Raw genomic sequence first — 23,044 nt, forward strand, 5'->3', positions numbered from 1 at the left:
ACTTTTAAGTGGGGTGTGATGCTTGACTGAAGGTTCTGATCTTTTTAAATTCTAATTCTAAACTCTATTTTCTGTAGGAGCAGATTCATAATAAGCATTTCCTTTTCTTTAAAGGCGAGGAAGAACTTTCAATAGTTTAAAACAAGTCAATGCAAGTAAAAGTATTTATTAAATGAACACTGTGTATTATTCAGCATAATCCTTATCACTCCTTTATAAAATATAGTTCTATTAAGTATTGGCAGGATAATAAAAGACAACTCTCCATAACACATATCACATTAATCTAAGTGGTCCAATCCAACAAGCCTCACTTTGTTGAGAACAGTTCATATATGAGGTAATGTACTTACTAGATGGTGGGTGGGTGTGGTATAACACCAACGCATTCCCTGACACTTCAGCACTCAAATCACAGCTGACAGTTTATCAGTCTAGATAAGTAGTACATTTCATAATATAGTACACAAAGACATTAAAATATATATAATTTTAGTTTGAACTACATTTTGTAAGACTTTAATAAACCTTTACTAGAATTTGTCAATGTCTATAATTTGCATTTTGCTTAAATGTCAATTCCTCAATAAATACAAAAATATTTATACTGCAGGATGGTTTCATTAATAAAATCACGGGTGATTGTGTAGGTTTAGTGGCAATTTGAAGCTGTATGTGCAGTTGCAGAGAGAGGCATTGTTATTTCTGGGTAGCTTTGGAAGTAGTTAATAATTTTCCATTTATTTTTGTGGTGTGCTGTCTTCAGCCAGCCTGTAGACTCCTTTGGGTTTCACATTGATTGATCTTCCCAAGTCCTCACCTCTTCTTGTACACACAGGGCTTTAGTTCCAGACCAGCTTTCTTGGTGTTCCACTCAGGTTCCCCTGTCTTCATGAAATCAAAGGTGTAGAAGTAGGTGTTCTCAGTGTCCTGAGGAGAGAGCAGACCCAGTAAGCCACCACAGTAGAAGTAGGGGGAGCAGAGAAAATGTCCTATACAGTGCCTTGCGAAAGTATTCACCCCGCTTGGCATTTTTCCTATTTTGTTGCATTACAACTTGGAATTTAAATGGATTTGGATTTCATGTAATGGACACACACAAAATAGTCCAAATTGTTTAAGTGAAAATAAAAAAATAACGTTAAAAAAAAAAAAAAAACGTAAAAGTGGTGCGTGCATATGTATTCAGCCCCTTTGCTATGAAGCCCCTAAATAAGATCTGATGCAACCAATTACCTTCTCAAGTCACATAATTAGTTAAATAAAGTCCACCTGTGTGCAATCTAAGTGTCACATGAGCTCAGTATATATACACCTGTTCTGAAAGGCCACAGAGTCTGAAATACCACTGAGTATGGGGCACCACCAAGCAAGCGGCACCATGAAGACCAAGGAGATCTCCAAACAGGTCAGGGACAAAGTTGTGGAGAAGTACAGATCAGGGTTGGGTTATAAAAAAAATATCCAAAACTTTGAACATCCCACGGAGCACCATTAAATCCATTATTAAAAAAATGGAAAGAATATGGCATCACAACAAACCTGCCAAGAGAGGACTGCCCACCAAAACTCATGGACCAGGCAAGGATGGCATTAATCTGAGAGGCAACAAAAAGAAACCAAAGATAACCCTGAAGGTGCTACAAAGCTCCACAGCGGAGATTGGAGTATCTGTCCATAGGACCACTTTAAGCCTAGTCCCGTGTTTCTCAACTGGTGGGTCCCGACCCAAAAGTGGGTCGCGAGCTGGTGTGGAGTGGGTCGCGAGCTGGTGTGGAGTGGGTCGTGGACGTGTGCTTCGGCTCCGTCAAAAAGTCTAACTTTTATTTCTATTTTTATAAGTTTACCGAATTTAAGATGGTGCGCTTTTATTTTGAAAGGTGCATATGCTCACATCCATGACCCGTGAACGCATTCTAGAACACAAATGTCAAAGTGTCAATCAAAACTACAGCGCCATCTTCAGGATGATCACAGCAAAGAACACAACACACACTAACCAGTGACACAGTTAAAAATCTGCTTAAAAAACACATGTAACCAGGCTAACATTGTCACAGAAGTTCACTGAGTTAAGGTAGCGCTCCTCAGTCAACATGGCCTCGAAATGTAAATACGACAAATTATATTAAGTATGGGTTTTCGTACATTGAAGACAAACAAGATGGACAGAAACCTCAGTGTGTTTTGTGTAGAGAAACACTGGCTAAGGAAAGCATGAAGCCATCAAAGCTAAAGTGCCATTTAGACACAGAACACTCAGCCTGGCCCACTGGCCCCAACTCTGCCAGAATGTAGGCAGCATACCCATATAAACACTGAACACATATGTCCAACTTAACATTTATTTTGGATCTATAATTCATCAAAGTTAAGGTGCAATACAGATTATTTTTGTTTACACTTTCATTGACTTTTAAGAGTGCTCCCAACCCCCTTGCCCAATAACCAGGGTCCTGCCTTTTGGATGACCAATTTGTTTAGATTGTAATTTTTTCCTCTCAATGTATTACAATTTCTGTCTCTGTAGCCACTCCAGTTAAACTAAAACCAGTAATAATTATTGTGAAAAATGTATTAGGTTCAGACGCATTATAAAATCACAACATAATTATGACTGGTATTTGTGGCCATTAACTAAGTCAGTGGTTCCCAAACTGTGTGGCTGCAAGGCCTTCTATGGGGGAGCGCAGTTAAAGAGCTGAATGGGTAAAAAGTCAAGAAGAGACGCACGAAATCGACAAGGGGATCTGATAACCGTTCATTGCCACCCCCGCTGACATATTTATTTATTTTCTTATGTATTTAATTAACCTCTTCAAAAGCCCATAACACATATGGATGGTATCATTTGAAAGGATCGCTTGAATTTTCTATAGGATAGCTTGGAGTAACAATACAAATAACACAAGATAATAAAAATAAATAGATTTTTCTGCTCAACTGTACCAATTTGTTTGCCGGTAGAACAAACAGAACCCAGGGGTCTACGAGGGCTTTTGAGAGATGTGTCCAGGTGCTGTCTAAACACATACCCAAGTGGCCAAACAAAACTGTAGATGAAATAATACAAATAACCAAATAATACTACTTACAAATCCAAAACTAGGCCTAGTTGCTGTCTTTATGGGTCAACCAGGCGGTCTGTGATTGTACCCGCACTTAATGATACTGTACGGCTTGATTACGCAAACCTTTTGTGCAGAGTACAAATGTGTACAGAGTATTGCATATCCGTTGAAACCGCATATCATTCGAAAGCCGAGTTTATTGGCTACATGGCTGTGTCAATCTCACAAACTCCACAGACGAGGTTTTAGTGTCACATGTCACAATGCTGTCCGTGGGGGAAATGGCACATGCAGATGTAGAAGGGGGGGTGACTCACCCTAACGAGTAATCGAGTATATCACATTTGATGTTCTATCAAACACAGAAGTTCAGTCGATTTAAAAAAATAGTTTTGTATTAGTACACTGTAAAGAGTGCGTTTAATTCCTGACATTTTGAGCTCTGTACTGGCATGTGTTGCTTCTACCGAACCGGTTTCGTTTAGTTTTGATCAGTAGACTGATCAATAGCTGTCAGTATTTTCAGAGATTTCTTATTCCGACTCAGACCAAGTATCCCCCCATTTCAGAATGCCGAGGGTGGTGGGGAGTGAAAATGGTTGGGGGACCAAAAGCTTAAGAGGTTTAGTCCACTACATGTCAATTCCATAGATTAAGTGTTTTCACTGAAAAAAAACAGCAGATGCAATCTCGGTAGCACAGGTCCCCATGCAAATCCATCACTTTTCCATTTTTCCATGATAATTTTCTGATTTTCCATGACTAAATTATTTATTTGCTTACAACAAAATGCTGGGAAGTTGGAAATGCACACAGAAAATAATGAGGATATTGATAAAATACAATAGGAAAGAACCACATAATCCGCTTTTGTCATGACAGCCTCCTCCTCCCCTTACAGCCATCCAATCCACCCACATAAAACAAACTACCATCAACTAATAAAGAGTACACAAAGATGTAAATGTATATGTAGTATAAATGTTAATTACAGTAGAAACTATACAAAACAACATTAACAGTATGTATGTTAATAATTGTAGCAGTAATTCTGAATTACCTTGAATATAAACTACTATAAATCAGCTAAATGAATTAATAAAAACATACATTTAAACATTACGATATACAAATGGTATGTATGCTGCTAAATAAGTATTTTACTTTGATTTAAACTTGAAGCTTTTGATTATTATTTTTCTCTTTCTTTAAAAACATGTATATAAATAATGTTTTTAACAATAAATTACCAGATTTTTGTATTTGAGGAGTTTGGATTTTACTGATTTATACCCAATTTTAAACACACTCAATATTATTTTCAGTTTCTTATTGGTAATTATTTGTTATGAAACACTTCACAAGCTTGTTTGATATTACGGCAATATCATGTCAGCACTCACATCAAAGCTGTTCTGCAGTGTAGAACTCACACAGATGCTTGCTGGAGGTCATGCGTTTAATATCGTGCTATATGATTGGCTCACATACAAGGGTTGGTAAGCATTGTGGCATTGAGGACAGTGCAAACGGCACAAGAAAATCAGCAAATGTGAGCTTAGGGATAAACAGTGTATATTGGTAAATTTTGTAGAACTTTATGGTTTTGAAATAAAATTTAATCTGTTGAATAGAACAATATGCATTGTTATTAATTACTTGGTTTTAACTAAATATGCATATCATATATTTGGCTACTTAATTTAAATGCAACGGACACTGGTCCTGGCAAACACCTGTGTCTGCTATTTTTTGTTTTAACAGAGCGCTCCCTTGTTTAAATGAAACCTCAAATGGAATTATCAACCAACACATGAGAGCTGAAAATAACAGGACATTTCAGATTAATCACTTAATTTGTTCAATTACAGGTTTGCTTAAATAACTGACAGCTGAAAGTGCAGGTGAGCGACCATTAGAAGAGACGGTGGTTTATCAGGACCTGGGTTGAGAAACTATCACAGCTTCACTTCACCCTACTTCAGTTCACCACCAGAGGTCCTTGTCACCTGAATACTAAACCCCGTCTCTCACATTCCCCAGCACCAGAATCAATCATTCGATTAACATTCCTCCCAACCCATGTGCACTCGTTCCATCCTCCTCCTCTTCCCACTGGTCCAGCACTCACAACCCTGCTACCTGCTTCCCTCTACACAGTATATATTCCCTTCTGTTGCTCAGGCACTTCACAAAGTCTTGCATTCTCTTTAGAGTCATTTCTGAGCACTGTTCCTATTTTTGTAATGACCTGTGTTTTGATCTTTGCCTTCTCGTTCTCGACTACTGGGCCATGATGGTCGTAATAACCACATGTATTACAGAGTACGTACTAAAAGGAACATTTAAACAGAATTTAATAAAATTTTATTCTGCACCATGAAACTGTTACTTTGTATCAGAGTGTACATAATATCCCATGTATGTTGTAAATGGGTTTGACTGTGTATATGCATAGCTTTTTACATGACTTAAAATTGTTTGGTCATTTTCCATGACTTTCCATGGCCTTTTTTTCCCCAAATTACTTTTCCAGGATTTTCCATGACCGTGACCCTGACAGGTTATTCAAAGGGATAATATTCAGGTGTGGGCCGACACCTGGCAGATGAAATTCAACATGAACACGTGCAAGGTAATACATGGAGGTAGTAAAAATGTCCACTATAATTACACTATGGGAGGAATAGAACTAGAAGTAAAGCATGAGAAAGACCTAGGAGTCTTCATGGACTCCTCACTTTCTCTATACAAACAATGTGGGGAAGCAATAAAAAAAAAGGCAGACAAGGTTAGGGTATATTGTCAAAAGTGTAGAATTTAGACATGGGAAGTAATGTTAAGACTAGGGATGCACCGATAAGCAAGTTATTGGCCGATACTGTCACAACCTGGCTCATAACAACCGTGAGGTATCACTCCCACAGAGAGGCCTCACTGGATCACACAGGGGCCGTCACAATACTGATAGCCGATGTTCATATAACATAATTAGCTGATGCTGATACCGATGTTTTGACATTTCTGTAACTTTCTACCCTGTCATAAATTAAATAAAAATGTTGCTTCTGCTGAGGCTTTTAATTTCAGCTAATTTTAATTATACAAGTTATTTTTCCATATATTTGAATAAGAAAAGACTTATACCCTATTTAGACACAGGATAAAAGGCCACCAATTTGACATATGGTGTATTGTTTAGAAATGAAAGGTTCGCAAGGGGAAACCCGTCTACAAAGCCGATACATTTCTTTCCTGCAACGGAGGTAGTCTATTTTACCTCGGATTTGTATGAATGGGGTACAAGCGTTGGTGGCATTTTGTAATGAATACTGTGGTAATAGTTTCAATAAGAACACATTGAAGAGTTGCAGAAAATAGCAAGAGACTCGGTGTGTAACAGAAGGTTGATTCTTTATTCCGGCAGCTGCAGGGGAGCCTGACTTGAGAAGACAGTTATTTCCTTCTTGATTGGTGCAAACAAGCTTACTAAGCAAATTGTAACTAATTAACAAGAGATTTAAAATTACTTACTACATAGACTTTATGAATGAATAACCTCTTGGTCAAGGATGCCAACTCAGCAAGTTTTGTTAAACAACAAGATGTAGTGAAACAACAGAATACAGAGCCTTAGAGATAAGGTATATATTTGAAATGAGAGAGAATCTATACTGTTTGAGGGAGGCTGTTTCAGGTCCAGGTCAGCTTTAACCAGGTCCAAAGAAGAACAGAGAGTCAGCTTTAAAACTCTAGGAATGTGAACATCTTATTCAAATTCTTCTGAAGATTATTATTCACTACTATAGTAGCAGGCTTCATGCATTATGAATATGTTATCTAAAATGAGTGGGGAAGGAACATAAGGCCATTTGTGGTAAATACACTGGTAAGATTGAGAAGCAAATTTTCTGTGTCAATTGTACCAATTAGACAGCAACTGTGTAACTGATGTGCCTTTTCAGAAGCGTTATATTTTAAATTTTTACTAGTTCTTTATATATTGTATAATTGTATACGTACATAAAGCTTTCATTACCCATTTACAGACATTTATTGTTATATTTTATTCATTTTTCATATTTATGTATGAGCTATTTTTTGAAAATATAAGAAAAAAAAACTACTTTCAATGTAAATACAGTGTTTCTGTTAGGAAAAGTTTGTGTGTGATGTTCATAAATAAAAATATTATGTTGTATGTTTTATATCGAAGCAGTTTTAAAATGTAGCTGCACACTGTGTGGGTGTGGCGGTTGTATGTCGTTTGAAATCCTGGAGGTTCTAGTGTTAATGACTTTTAATAATGCATTGGGAACCCAGTAACAGTGGCTCTCAAAAGTATTCACCCCCGTTGAACTTTTCCACATTTCATTGTGTTACAACATGAAATCAGAATGGATTTAAATCAGGATTTTTTACACTGATCAACACAGAAAATGTCCATAATGTCAAAGTGAAAAATATAATCTGCAAAATTCTAAATTAATTACAAATACAAAACAGAAAATAATTGAATGCATAAGTATTTTCATGTTGTAACACAATTAAATGTGGAAAAGTCCAAAAGGGGGGTGAATACTTTTGAGAGCCACTGTAAGTAGATTATGATATTTTATTTTCTCTTTTCATTAAGCTATATCTACATTAATCTCCTGATTTCAGTACATTATATATATACAAAATGTTCTGGGATCAGTACTTGAAAGGAAATTCTTTCATTGTTTAAATAATACAGAACGTTTTACTAACATTTTATTTATTTTTGAACATGCTAAAGCCCACACTTTCGTAATAATCAAATCACTAATTGATATGATTAAAGAAACATACATGGCCCTATCAAAAACTGTCAACCATGCCTGGCCGTTTTACCTTTGACATCAAATTGAATCCCAGACTGGACAATGCGTTGATGAACCCTCGAACATTCTGGAACCTGCTGGCTACTTCAGCAATCTTCAGGACACCCCTGTACAGACAGAGTAGAGAGAGATGGTATGGGATATTTTGTATTTATTTGTTACAGATATACACACACTGAACTGAAAATAATGCGTTTTGTGACTTGGATCATTGCGCCACACCCAGTAGGTCATATTGTTTTATTTATTATTTTGATTATTATTCCCTGGTTGTGCTTTGCTTCTTCTAATTGATTGTTTGGCATCGCTCCTTAGCAACATAGGCTTGAACACTGTTACATATTTGGTACTATGTTCCAATCTTTGTTAAATCACTCTTATCTACCTTTTGTACTACATAACCTTAATAATGCGATTATGTCAAATAATTACATTCTAGTGATGTAAGTTAGTGAATAACTGCAGCCACAAAGAGCTGAGCTGGAACATACAAACACAGGACACTGTTTCCCCAAACACAAGGGCCCAGAATAAAAAGCTAATTCATGGAAACTTTTTGGTAACCACATGACTCCACTTTCTACAATGACACTGAAAGGGCTTAACAGATAGAGGTAGCAGTAAAGCATGGTCTGCCTCTCAGGTGTCTCCTTTTATTCTGGTCACCTCCACTCCACTGGAGAGGAACGTTTCTCACCTCATTACCAACACGCGGTTAGCCTCCACCAAGAAATCACTGATATTGGTTCCCATGAGAGAGAGACAGAATACAGCGATATCCACCGAGTCATTTTGAAGAGGGACCTAAAAGGGTGGGGATTATGGAGAGATTGAAAAGGAGACATCAGAGGAGGACTGTGTATTTCTACCATCTTCACATGGTTGAACTGCACATGCTTAAGTATTGCAGTAAGCCTTTGTTTGCAAAGAGAAAACAAACCAGAATGTTTTAGGGACAGGCAAAGGCCGGACCCAGCATTGTTCAGTACTCAAAACAAAGGGTAGTTTACCATTGAAAATGTTAAAAGTTATGAGTTTATCGATTCACATTTTTCCTCATCTTTCGGTTGCTTCCCTGACAAGTTTGTGAGATAGAAATGTTGTTGCATCTCATTCAACAGAATACAATGAAAGTTATTTTTATTATGAAATAATCACTGGCAGCCCACAGAGAGGTTCATACATACATTGGCCATGTCACAGACAGTGACAAGGTTGTTGATGGGAGACAGGTCAAAGCAGTGCACTTTGTTCCTCACACTGAGTGCTATCTTACAGTCTCCACAGCCAAAATCTGCAACCACCAAAGAAGCAGGCCTGGAAACACAAACCAGGAACATGCTTAGGAACACACAGCACTGACTGATATTAGAAGACATTCTGCCAACAATCATGACTGTTCGGCTTGCTGGGAATCAATTCAGTCTAACATCAATCCTGAGATTAATTATTTACATATTATACAGGATGTGGCACTAAGTGTAACCAGCTTTTCTCTCAGACTGACTTTTTGAAATTCAAGGTTGCTGCTAGAACTGTTACCAGTAAGTGGGCTGTTTCCATTTGTTTCAAACTAATGCTCTCATTTGGTGAGAGTCAACACTGACTGTGTATAGAAACTAATGTTATTCAAATGGAACTTTGAAGATTATCTTTTGAGTTAGCAGCAGTGCCCAAGGGGGAGGGGTTTCAGTGAGCGCTGGAACGTATCGAAGAGATTTGTCTATCAAAGCTGCCATTGGCCCTTGTGACAGGACCCTTCCACTTCCTGTTTGTATAAAAGATGACGTCTGCACAAAGACTTACTCTTTTTGCCCTTTGCCTTGGTACGTGAAGACAGGTAAGAGCTTCTGTGTTTGTGAATAAAAAACAGAAATTGCGTTTTTCGGCTGTCTGGTAGTACAAATAGTACCATTCACCCACTGTGTGTTGTTGTGCTATTTTAATTTTATTGAAATTAGTCACGCTGTTTTGGAAGTCCGTCGGTGCCTCGGTTCATCTCGGTTTTCACACGACTACTAGTCGTTTGATATTAATATTATTATTATTATTATTATTCAGGCTAGTTCGCTGTGTTGGTTTTTGTCCACAGGACTTTTTCCTTCACAGCGAGAGTGCACGCAATGGCAGTAATAGCCGAGGCTGGCCACCCGGCCTAAGCCTCAGTCTGTCGTAAGAGACCTCGCCCGTGAGAGCAGCTCCTCCGCCGGCTTGTACCCGCACTACAGCCCTCAACTGTGGCTGTAGGAGGTCTCGCTCTTCCGGTTTATTGGATTTTGCTCTGCTGCGCTCACTCCTGTGTGTAGTGGTTCTGGTGCGTTAAGCCCCGGTTTGGCTGGTGGTTTTTCTACCATGAGCCCTTCGGATTTCGACCAGCGTGGCGCCCAGTGTCCCCGGTACCCCACTTGGCACATGTGGTGCGATTAGGCTTGTATGGCCCACATGGCGCTTGCAGTGTGCAGTGCTTTCTTCGGCGCACTGTGGCGGTGCTTAGCGTTACACCTCGGGACCTCCTGTGTTGTTGCCACAAAAGAAAAGCCACAACTTGGTAGAAGTGTTCCCTGGTTTTTTTCGACCCAGTGCCCCAGTGACGTAACGTGTGAGTAGTGCCCCTCTCCCACTGTGTTGCTTTGCTAGTGGAGACCCACTGTCGCGAGAGTACCTCGGCTGCTGGTGTGCCTTCGGTACCCGTGCTGACTGGAGCACTCACTGTGCGCTCACATCGCAGTGCACAAGCACAGCACTGACGGGATGGAGAGACCCCTTCCTCCTCCTCCTCCTCCCGTGATGTGGTCTGCCCCCTCTGTCCAGGACCGGGCGCACGCGGGGTCCCAGTCATGTCCTGGAAGCCCACATTGCCGCCGTGTCATCAGGCTGTCCTCCTCTCCAAGCAAGGGTGGGGCTTCTGTGGATCCTGCTTTCCACCTAGCCCTTAGCCCATCTGTCTCCTCTGTCAGGCTAGGGCTTCTGTCCCACCGCTGGCCATGACAATTAGGGGACAGAGAGGGAGGCCCGTGGAGAGGCGTCCCCGGGCCCCCTCCCTCTCCTCTTCTTTGAGAGAGAGGAGCGGTTGCAGCGGCACACACGGGCCCTCCCGGTACTGCCTCACCTCCTGGCGGAGCTGCATTCCACCTGGGACCACCTGGTGACGGCCCCCGCCAAAGCACAGGCAGGCGGGGTCAGAACCAAGGGTGCGCAGGAAGTGGGGCTGGTGGATTTCCCCAAGGTGAATTCCACCATTTTTGGCATTGGTGTCCTTGCCCCCCGCTCTCTGCGACACCAAGGAACCTGTCCTGTCCTAACAAGCAGTGCAGGGTGAAAGATGCTCCTCCAAGCCTATGAGGCTGGAGCCCAGATGGCCCTCCTCCACAATATGGAGTCCCTGCTGGCCCTCTACATCGCCCAGCTGTGGAGGCCCCGGATGCAAGGCCCTCATGGTCCGACAGCCTACTGGGGAGTTGGCAGCGTTGACAGACCTCCTGGTGACAGTCATGCACCATGGGGCACGTGTGAATGGCCATTCCCTGGCAGCCATTGTGGTGGCAGACAGGACCTTGACGCAGACAGGACCCAGCTGATGGATGCCCCCCCCATCTTTCCCGGGTTCACATTTGTACCGTCCGAGGAGGACATACTGGTATGCTCCCTCCAGGAGAGAGAGCAGTTGCTACAGCTCACCCGAGTGTACCCCCAAGCAGCACCTCTGGGCCAGGCCCACAGACAACCTGCAGGGCCTAGAAGGCCAGCCCCCAGGCAGCAGCAGCCCCGCCCACCTGCTGACCTGCGCCAGCGACTCACCGCCAGGCAGGGGCCTTCCCAGGCCTGCCGCAGTAGAGCCAAGCCAAACGCCAGGAGCCGCGGCAAGAGGACGGGCCGTGGCCCTGAAGCATTCCAGCAGTCTCTGGCCCACCCATACACCCCCCAGTAACTCTCCAATTGGCACCTCCGCACCCAGGACTCCTGGGTGCTCCAAATAATAACAGTTGGCTACTCCCTACAGTCCACCCCGCTTCAGAGGTGTGGTGTGGACTCGACTGAGGGATCCGTTGCAGTGTGTGGCGCCGCTCTCTTGGAGAAACGTGCAATCCGCAAAGTGCTCCCTCTGGGGCAGCACGAGGGATTCTATTCCCCATACCTCCTTGTGCCCGAGAAAGATGGCAGTTTACGCCCCAATCTTGGATCTGAGGTACATGAATCGCCACATCAAGGTGTTGCATTTCAAGATGCTCACCCTGCATGCCATGTCTCAGGCTATCAAGCCTGGAGACTGGTTAACCTTGGTGGATTTGAAAGATACCTACTTTCACATCCCCATTGCGCAGGAGCACAGGAAGTTTCTACGCTTCGCCTTCAAAGGCAGAGAGTTCAAGTACGCTGTTCTCCCATTCGGCCTGTCTCTAGCTCCTCACACTTTCTCCAAGTGCATGGATGCAGCATTGCCAGGGGCTCTGTGTCCTCAATTATCTAGACGACTGGCTGGTCTGTCCGAACTCCAGGGAGCTGGTTCATAGCCACACGAGCCTGATCCTTGACCGCCTCTCCGAGTTGGGCCTTCAGGTCAACAAAGAGAAGAGCTGCCTTGTGTCAACTCAGCAGGTGCACTTCCTCAGACTGTGCCTCAATTCCATCGCCATGCTGTCCATGCTGATGCCAGAGAGAGTTGCCTCCATAAATTCGTCTCTCCCTTTTCCAGTTGAGAGCCCACGTCAGGTTTTCCCTTTGACAGAGGCTGCTGGGCCTTCTAACGGCTATGTCCCAAACCCTCCCCCTCGGCCTCCTTCATCTAAGGCCTCTGCAGTGGTGGTTCAGGTCCCTTGGGATGCATCCTCGCCGTGACAGAGCACGTCGAGTGACAGTCACTCAAGCGTGCTGGAAGGCGCTCTGTTGGTGGCGGAGCCCTTCAAATTTAATTCTCAGTGTGCCCTTGGGGCCAATGTGCCACCGAGTGGTTTTGACAACAGATGGCTCCAAGCAGGGTTGGGGAGCTGTCTGTAATGGACAGGGAGTCTGGGGCAGTTGGACGGCGCCCGTCAGGGCCCTCTATATCAACGCCCTGGAATTACGAGCTGTGCTCCTCCGTCTCTGTCATTTCATGCTGGCCCTTCGGGGCAGTAATGTTTTAGTGCGGACAGACAACACAGCCATGGTTGCCTACATCAACAGGCAAGGAGGTCTCCGGTCGCACACACTATATTGGCTAGTGCGTCGTCTGTTGCTATAGACGCAGCCTCAGTTGAGCTGCATCAGAGCAGCCCACCTTTCAGGCATCTCCAACATGGTGGCGGACCTCCTCTCTCGGGGAGGCCCCCCAGTGTTGGAATGGCACCTCCACCCGCTGGTGATTCAACAGCTCTGGAGCCGCTATGGCAGGGGAGAGGTGGACCTCTGCGCTTCGGCGGAGTCCACACATTGTCGCGTATGGTTCTCTGTTTGGGATCAGTCTGGGACCCTAGGGATTGATGCGCTAGTCCACATGTGGCCACGCTGTCTCCTCTACACATTCCCACCTTTCCCTCTTCTCCCAGTGGTTCTGGAGAAGATCAGGCAGGAATGAGTGACAGTTCTGCTGGTAGCGCCTCACTGGCCCTGCAGACTGTGGTTTGTAGACCTGGTTTCCCTCTTGGTCAGAGAGCTTTGGCAGCTTCCCCTGCAGGCTGACTTGCGGTCTCAGGTGCAGGACACTGTGGCATCCCAACCCGGTCCTGCTCCAGCTCTGGGCCTGAACCCTGAGCGGGATCGCCTGATGTCTTGGAGTCTGTCAGACACGGTAGTGGCTACTATTCCGTCAGCGAGAGCTCCCTCTACGAGGTCGCAGTACTCCTACCGCTGGTGGACTTTTTAAACTTGGTGTCAGGAGAAGTCTCATGACCCAGTTAATTGCACAAAGTTTCACGTGCCCGCCAATTCGGATCCAGTCATTATTTTAAATTATTGTCAGAAAAAGAAAATTGTTGAAAATATTGACAAATTGTGTTATTTACAACTGTAACAACTTTGTTCCCCTGAAAGGAATAAAAAAATATTGTAAATATGTAGATAATGATTAATCTGCTTCTTCTTTGTGCTCACATTTTGTATGATTTTCTGTTGTGTGAATGAAATTGACCAGTTCACCCTTGCATGCCAAGTGCATTGAGTGACAGTGTGACCTGGCTGTAGTTTAAATACTCCCTGAAGAAAATATGGTGAAAATAACTCCACAATATCACTCCCTATATAATATATACATACATATACATAATATATACATAAGGCTGGAGAACACAAACCGAACGCGACTGCTAGCATGTGGTCAGTAGCGCATGCGCGAAACTAGCACACCGGAAGTAGTGATCAATCGTAACAGCTCTAAAACGTAAGATAATATGCACTAGCCACACGGACTAGTTCTAGAGAATTTGTACTGGCATGCAGCGATCGGCTGAGCATTAAGATAAACCCCTGCTGGAACCCTTCCCCCTTGGGCAGTGCTTCTCCAAGGGTTGCAAGGTTGTGTGGGAGTTCTAGCTCCCGGCAAAAAGAGGAAGTCTTTGTGCAGACGTCACCTTTTATACAAACAGGAAGTGGAAGGGTCCTGTTTGAGTAACGACACAAGGGCCAATAGCAGCTTTGATAGACAAATGTCTTCGGTACCTTCCAGTGCGTACTGAAAACCCCTCACCCTTGGGCAGTGCTATTCTCAGATAACCACGGTTGCATTGTTTTAATGGCCAATTTTTTTTTGGATGATCATTAATGTAACAGCCAGTAGGGTACATACCTCAATCTCTGAGACTTTAATAAAGATTAATCCATCTTTCATAGATTTATTATTACTGAAAGGGGTTAGAATCAGAAATACCAATCGCTTGTGGGAGTCAGAAGTCAGTGAGTAAATCAGGATCAGTGATGTTGTGAAAGCAAGCATGAAGCGACAGATATTTATCCAAAACATCAAAAAGGGAACTTCATAATGTGCAAACGTAAACAAGATTTTAATTCTAACTGGAGTGAGGTTGTAGGTGGATTTCCACAGGGATCAGTACTAGGGCCATTGCTTTTTCTAATCTATATTAATGATCTGGACTCTGGGATAGTTAGCAAACTTGTCAAATTTGCAGATGATATTAAAATAGGTGGCTCAGCAGATACAAGCTTGGCAGCACAGGTTATTCAAAGGGAATATTCAGTTGTTGGCTGACACCTGGCAGATGAAATTCAATGTGGAGAAGTGCAAGGTATTACAATGCAGGTAATAAAAATGTCCACTATATTTACACTATTGGAAGAATAGAACTGGAAGAAGTCACACATGAGAAAGACCTAGGAGCTTATGTGGACTCATCCAAACAATGTGGGGAAGCAATAAAAAAGGCAAACAGAATGTTAGGGTATATTGTCAAAAGTGCAGAATTTAGAGCAAGGGAAGTAATGTTAAGACTGTACAATGTACTAGTTAGACCTCATCTGGAATACATTATATTGATCAAAAAGGGCAATTCATTTTGAGAATATTCTATCAATCGAAAAAATACATTCCTATGTTATTTAGTAAGCCAGCTATAAATGGAAAACATTATCCTTGGGGCCCAAGTGCAAATCAGTAAATGTAAAACAGCAGTTTCGCTTACCTTACAGGTCGATAGCTTGTTAAGTGGAACATTTAAAATCAGACTGGATAGGATCCTTGGATCCCTTAGTTACTAACGAGCACGATGGGTTAATGGCCTCCTCTCGTTTGTAAACTTTCTTATGTTTCTTAAGATTGTCTTTTGATGATTCTTGTACAACAGCTTTTACATTAGTGATCATATAAATATTGCTTTAAGATGAGGTTCTGTCTACTTGTGTTTAGTGCTGATGAAGGCGCTACTGGTAAAAGGGTTCTGAACAAACATCTGTGCAGGGAAAATTTAAATCATGGGGTTCACAGCCTGGCACAAAACTAGGCCTATAGGTTGGTGTAGGTAGAAAATCTAGAGCTAGATTCCTGCTGTGAAAAATACCCAGGGTCATTTTCAAGTAATAATAATAATAATAATAATCTTCCATTAAATTGATAGCTATAAAAATTCAGTATTTAATGTATTAAAGTGAATTACTGTATAATACACAGACATTTCCTTTCTGCATGTATATTGGTTTTTCTAAATTTTGTCTGTACAAATAATGAAATTATGATACATTACTCTTGTTACATCTATTTTGTACAGGAGTCAGATTGTTCAGGACCCCTCCCTTCCATCACTCTTGGCTCCCACAGACAGACTTGGTTTTAAATGTATGTGCAATGCTCTTCAAATATTTTAAAGATTGTGTTAACCCCTATCAAGGTGAGACCTTAATTAAATTAAACTAAATTCAGATTCACCTGTTCATAATCTTTAAAGAACTTAGAAAAATATTTTGATGAAAACTCAAAATGCAAAAATGACTCCCAGTCTGCACACAGATATAAAGATATTCCAATTAAGGGAACCCCTGAACCCGTGATCTCTTACTTGTTGTGGATGTAGCTGATGATGGAGTCCACAGGGTTACTGGGCCAGCGCTGCACCTGGGCAGTGAAGCCCCGGTGGTAGATCTCGAAGGCCTGGCGGTCATGGCGGAACAGCTGCTGTGCCTCCAGACTGGAGGAGGTGTAGAGTTGCTGGTTGATGTAGCGGAAGCGCGCCGACTCCAAGCGCAGCTCCATACGTGCTCGCAGGGCTGCCGAGCGCCCAGGCACAGACTGGGAGGGGCTCACCTCCTCTTGCTTCTCCTCCTCCCCCTCCTCTCTCTTCTCCTCTGCACAGCTTCCCCTGGCTGCCAAAGTGGCGTCCGACTCCAGCACCCTGCGCAACCTCTGCAGTCTGCCTTGCTGTCTTCTCACCTCCTGCCTCCTTTTCTTGGCTCGGATATCCTCCTGTGCCAAGGTGTTTATTACATCTTCAGCCAGCTGAGAATCTGAGGCTTTGACTTTTAACCCATGTTTGATGGCAACCCTACTAGAAGTTGAGCCTTTTTTAACCAGAATCAACTCCTCTTTGTTTGTTTCATTCTTCTCCTTACTTCCAATGGTTTCAGGCCCCTTCTTTGGTTTACTGCTTTTGACCTTTGGGTGGGTTGTACTTGGGGTCGTGGAGTGCTCTTTACTCTCTGACCCCTCCTTCTCCTCTGCTTTGGCTGGGCTTGTTTCCCTGTTTGGACAAAACTTGTTTTTACTCTTCCTTTTGTTCTTCATTTTGTTCCTCCATTGCTGCCGGCTGAGTTTGCACTGTCCCTCTTCCTTCCCCGCCTCTCCTTCTACTGGCACTGGAAATATTACATTTCCACCCTTGCCCAGGCCAGCTCCCAGTACTCTCGGCTTGCCCACCTTTTGGTGGCCTAAGGAATACGGCATTGATTAAATATAAGTTAAGGGTGAAGGGTGTCACTTACAGTGTAAGATACTGCATGGCAGTATGATAATGTATGAGCAAAAGTATCACAAGAAATAAATATATCCCTATCCAATCCTATTGTGTGTCATGACCACACACAAAAGTTTGTTTTCAGAAAAAATAATTGGGGATTTAGTATCCATATTACATTAGTATTTTAGAAAACTGGATCTCGTAGAATCTGGATGTGTAGAGTGCGTCAGTGAGCAGCAAACAATCCAAATAATAAAGAAACTGTGTTTTGCAACTCTGTTTTTGAAGAACAACTTTAAAGACCAGTACTCACCAGACTCTATCTTTTTCTTTTTATCCATTGGCCCCTTCCCTTTTCCTGTGCAACTGCTCTCTGTCCTGTCAGACAGTGGGCGCTTGCGAACTCTCTTTTTCTTTTTCTTGGCTGCCAGCGGGGCCTCCTCAGGCTCACTGTCACTGCAGCCACCTTCTCCATTGCCACTCCAGTCTGGAACTGAGCCAAGAGCCTGTAGTGTCCGCAAGAGGCTCTTCTTCCCCACACCCTGAGCCTGTGGCAAGGAGGGGGAGAAGGGATCACTCACATCTCTCACAGTTTCTAACACTCTCAACTCTCATCACTGAGCTATTGTTAAAAACTGAAGAACAGGTGCATGCATTTGTATGGAGGGTAACCAACTAGTTTTTCAGTTGAATCAATGCAAACTCATGTAATAGGCTAGTTCAACTGTATGTGTCAATCACCTCAGTCAGTGTCATTATGGTAAAATTAGGGGCACTGCTGAGCCTGTGTCTTGCTCGAACATGTTTGTTTTTGTTTGTTCACTTTGTTAATTTATTTTTATTTTTCCATCAATACTCAAGCTACCTCGTGTTATATTGCGAGAGCTTTAAATTAAACTATTGAAAATGGAAATCATTAAGTTATGGATGGCTTTTTGCATGGCGATTACATTACTCCAGGAATGTTTTGGATGGATTGATGAGCAAGACTTAGACACGAGAGCACCTGCTGTCCCTCTGGACCTACACCACTGATATTTTGGATTTTAATTTGCCTGAGGATTGCTTGAAAATAAGTAAACAGTCCACCCGACCAAAAAATAAGATCTGGGACTAAGAGGAAGAGTCGTGGTTCCCGGGGTGGTGCAAGAGAACGACTCAGAAGATAACTTTGCAGATTCCCCCTGCTGGTAATTAAACTCTAATGTCCGTTCTTTGAATAATAAAAATGATTAACTATCGTTACAAATTGAACACGACTGTAAATTCAGGAGTAGCAATCTTATTTGTTTTACAGAAACTTGGCTCAGAGCAAGCTACCCCCATTTTGAGAGGGTATAGCTTGATTAGAGCAGACAGAGACAAATGCAGAGGGCAGAAATCTATAGGAAACGGACTATTTCTGCATTGGTGAATAAGTGTGTACCCCGGACTTGATCTGGGGATCAATAGTAGTCTTATTTTTATAGAGAATAAATTTTCTCTCAGATCAGCTACAGAGAGTTTGTATTAATGGAAATGTATCCGAGCAGCTTATCATCCATACAGGGGCCCCACGGGTGATAAATATGCTTACATAAATATGCTGATGACATGGTCCTAGTAGTCCTTTTAAGGATGGGAGATACATCAAGTGAAAGGTGTTACAAACATGGATGGTGCCAAGAAGGTGCATTAGAAATAAACAAGGGGAAAACAAAAGAGCTAGTCATTTGTGCTAAACAAGACCTTGTGGTACAGCCATTGATGATTAATGGCCAACCTGTTGAAATTGTAGACCATTTTAAATATCTAGGCACTTTCCTGGATAAAAGATTAAGCCTTTTGGAGAAAACTGACTATATCATAAAAACAAATAATGTATTCAACGCCCCTACCTACTTAGGAAACTAAATAGCTTTGGGTTTGAGTCAGAATATTCTAGAGATGGTATACACCGATCAGCCATAACATTATGACCACCTGCCTAATATTGTGTAGGTCCCCCTTTTGCCGCCAAAACAGCCCTGACCCGTCGTGGCATGGACTACACTAAACCTCTGAAGGTGTGCTGTGGTATCTGGCACCAAGACATTAGCTGCAGATCCTTTAAGTCCTGTAAGTTGTGAGGTGGGGCCTCCATGGATCGGGCTTGTTTGTCCAGCACATCCGACAGATGCTCGATTGGATTGAGATCTGGGCCACACGGGCCAGCCTTCGCTCTCCACATGCATCAATGAGCCTTGGCCGCCCATGACCCTGTTCACCGCTTTTCCTTCCTTGGACCACTTTTGATAGGTACTGACCACTGCAGACCGGGAACTGAAGGGCCGTTATTAATGTTTTATATAAACTGTATTATGTTTTATATTAGAAATAATAATATGCAGACTGAGCAAATTAGATTTGTCAAGCTAGCAACAGGCAGTTGTCCAGAAGATATGCTCTGGACATTCTTCTCTCCACTTAGACTTCTGTTTATTATGATAAGAGGAACACCCAAACAGATACCAGTTTGCTTAGTGTTTGTTTGTGGTTTCCTGTTCTTCTCTCAAGGCTGAAGATGTTACATTATAGTGATTAATTACCTCATTGTCCATTGTTAAAGAGAAACTGTGAGATCGGGTAGTTTGTATACCATAACAGGAAGACATCTGCTTCCATGATGACTCCCTCCCTTCAGAAGTGTGTCCTACAAACTTTGCAAAGCTTGCACCTTTTGAAGCTTTTGATTGAATGAACGGTCACAACATGCTATGTCATCTTCCTATAAAGCTGCACTCATGTTTGTAAACATTAAGAGTCTCTGCTGTAGTGCTTCCATGTTGGGCCCTCGCAGACCTGGCATGTAGAATAAATACATGTTATCATCTGTGCATCAAGACTGGGTTCTTCAGGAACACCCCACAAGAGCTGCAGTTTTGGAGATGCTCTGACCCAGTCGCCTAGCCATCACAATTTGTCCCTTGTCAAAGTCACTCAGATCCTTACGCTTGCCCATTTTTCCTGGTTCTAACACATCAACTTTGAGGACAAAACTTCACTTGATAATGAGATTATAAGTGTTATTCACTTCACCTGTCAGTGGTCATAATGTTATAGCTGATCGGTGTATAAATCCCTTATCAAGAAGTGTCAGTTAACATCATTGCATGGTATAGGAACCTTAGCCAGACAAATAGGAGTAAGCTCAATAGAGTGGTAAACATTGCTAGCAAAATAGTGCAGAGGTCACAATGTCAGTTCTCTACCTTGGCCTGTAGTCAAATAATCATTTTGTGCAGCGCTGTACCTAGTGGATCAGTTCTAAGCCAGGAAACACTTTAAAAACTCTTATTTTCTTACTCCTTTGGGTTATCCTAGCTGTATCTGACTGAAGGATCCCAGTGAATCTGTTACACAAAAAGGATTTTGATCCATAGTACCACAAATCTTTATGCAAGGGTTTCTGTTTTCTTTCATACTCTAGGATATAACTAGGTCCTCTGGTCTTTGCTGCGTTATCAAAAAAGTGATAAAGATTATTTGAGTTTTGTAAGTGGAAATCAAATGATGGTGTGATATTATAGTATTATTGCTTGACATAAACTACCACTGCTACACAAGTGTGTACTGTTATAATCCTTGATTTGGACCGAAAGTATGTCACTTGATTAAACTATCTGAGAATTCTAAATAGGTACACATTATAAGTCTGACTGAAGAAGGATGAAAACAAATATTAAGTTGCATAGAAACTGTCTGCTGAACTCACTACAAAGGTTTTGTTATCCGAGAGTCCCTGTCGCTGCAAGGCAGATTTAGTCAGTTCCTGCTCTGTAGGGCCATCGGTCCATTCCTCCTCTGCGAACATCCTGGTTCACAGTGACTCCTGACAACAGCAATACTTCCGTCAACCTGGAAACCAATCATCACCAATGTATAGCCCTTATCACACTCAAATATCAGCGTTACTTATAGATGTAATATTTAATTACGAGAAAAACGTAATATCAGTAACAAAGAAAACAATATAGGAAAGCTACCATTAATGTCTTAAGACACAGTGCCCATTTAAATTTGAGCCACACTGTACTCAGCTAACACGAGTAACACGCAACATACGTGGATTATACACACAGTGATTTCATTTAAATATCAATAACATCTGAAAACAAATGCATAGTTCTTAGTTAAAATATGTATTTTTTGAAGATTTATAAACTCGACAAAAATGCGCGATTCAACTACGTAAATGCGGAAAACATTCGAAATACCGTTTGTCATTTTTAACTTCCATTAGAACAAATTATAGGCAAATTAATTAAATTGAAACATAAGAAAGTAATTTGTACAATTAAGTTTCTTTATTGTCATATTACTACATAGCTAACGTGCAAGGGTAGTTTACATTGATACATTCTTAAATGATTCTTCTTCAAATACATATTCTATTTACATTACTTTACATTACCAAATATTTTTCCAACAAAACATTATATTGATCAAAAAGGGCAATTCATTTTGAGAATATTTTATCAATCGAAAAATACATTCCTATGTTATTTAGTAAGCCAGCTATATAAATGGAAAACGTTATCCTTGGAGCCCAAGTGCAAAAACAGTAAATGTTAAACAGCAGTTTCGCTTACCTTACAGGCCGATAGGTTGTTAAGACAAATATTTTCTACTTTCCAAATTGATCACACGTGTGTATCGCCATTCAATAATAAAACGGTAGCCATGCTTACTTCTTGACTACGCATGTCTAGGAAAAAAGACCATAGAAAAGAAGATCAAAGCACCGGTGTATTATGGGATACCGAAGAATAGGTCAACATGTAACCTGATACTGTATCATTTGAACTGGAAGTAACTTATTGGGTTCCTCCATATAATTCATACTTTGTGTGTGACGTATTTGAGTATTACGAAAAACTGTGTCGTGTAATTACCTTTCTTAACAAGTTAGCCTACAAATAGGCTATTTTACTGCCCATGAGCAAGCTGTACGTTATAATGTACCTTGGGGGCTCCCACCTTGTCTGAGTATGTGTAAATGAGGTGCTATACTTATCAGACAATCAAATAGAAACGTGGACTACTTAAAATAAATACATACAAATGATATATTGGTTTAGGCTGTATGTATTCAAAATACATTTTATTTTGTTTGCATTTCATTGCAGACTATTGCTGCCCAACCCTGTTTCCATGCAGCTCAACAATCTCTTGAACGTAATGAATGTCCACCTGGTACAGATGACATGGGAAATTGATTGCTCTCATGACAAAGAACCTGAGATACCTTCACAATTATGTACACAATTCATATAGTCTATTACATCTAAACCTGTTCATCATCAAATTAGGCAAATTAAAATCTTAATAATCTTATTAGGATCCCTATCACTTCTAAATCTCCAACAACTGAGTACTTTAAGTGTAGCCTTATTGAATACTCGGTCTTTAGCAGGCAAAACATCACTAATTAATTATTTTATTATAGATGCTAATCATGGGTTCTTATGTTTAACTATAACATGGCATAGTATCTAATACCTCTTTGAATCAGGCTATGGATTTTTAGGGCTGTTGGACACACTTGATTTTACTCAGCATGTTTAAGGGTCTACTCTTAATCACAATCATACCTTAGATTTAGTAATTTAGGTATTCATATGTCTTGTATTACAGATCTCATTGTTTCTGATCATTACTGCAATTTATGTGAGGTTGCCTTGCCTGTTGTTAGAAAGAGTCATACATTTGATTT

At 41.7% G+C, this 23,044-nt stretch overlaps 1 protein-coding gene across 2 annotated transcripts; it reads right to left on the reverse strand.

Annotated features, from left to right (window-relative positions):
* Positions 1–150: 150 nt before the first annotated feature.
* On the reverse strand, positions 151–22,070 carry rrp8 (ribosomal RNA processing 8). Of its 2 annotated transcripts, none has more exons than XM_066699940.1 (8): positions 21,921–22,070; positions 21,044–21,160; positions 17,624–17,858; positions 16,417–17,281; positions 9,124–9,253; positions 8,634–8,740; positions 7,947–8,043; positions 151–930 (listed from the first exon to the last, which is right to left on the reverse strand). In XM_066699940.1, the coding sequence occupies exons 2-8, from the start codon at positions 21,140–21,142 to the stop codon at positions 817–819; spliced, it is 1,647 nt and encodes a 548-aa protein (XP_066556037.1). In that variant the 5' UTR covers positions 21,143–21,160; positions 21,921–22,070; the 3' UTR covers positions 151–816. The 2 variants fall into 2 exon arrangements, with proteins under 2 accessions (XP_066556037.1, XP_066556036.1); XM_066699939.1 differs by having other exon boundaries at positions 21,044–21,186; positions 21,921–22,058.
* Positions 22,071–23,044: the final 974 nt, after the last annotated feature.

The sequence above is a fragment of the Amia ocellicauda genome, chromosome 3, assembly GCF_036373705.1.
Source record: "Amia ocellicauda isolate fAmiCal2 chromosome 3, fAmiCal2.hap1, whole genome shotgun sequence".
Taxonomy (NCBI): Eukaryota; Metazoa; Chordata; class Actinopteri; order Amiiformes; family Amiidae; genus Amia; species Amia ocellicauda.

Coding starts and splice junctions, on each gene's coding strand:
- rrp8 (XM_066699940.1), bottom strand. CDS start 21,142: ATGTTCGCAGAGGAGGAATGGACCGATGGCCCTACAGAGCAGGAACTG. Junction 17,859..21,043: donor CGGATAACAAAACCTTTGTA/GTGAGTTCAGCA, acceptor TCCTTGCCACAG/GCTCAGGGTGTGGGGAAGAA. Junction 8,741..9,123: donor CTGTCTGTGACATGGCCAAT/GTATGTATGAAC, acceptor CCACCCTTTTAG/GTCCCTCTTCAAAATGACTC.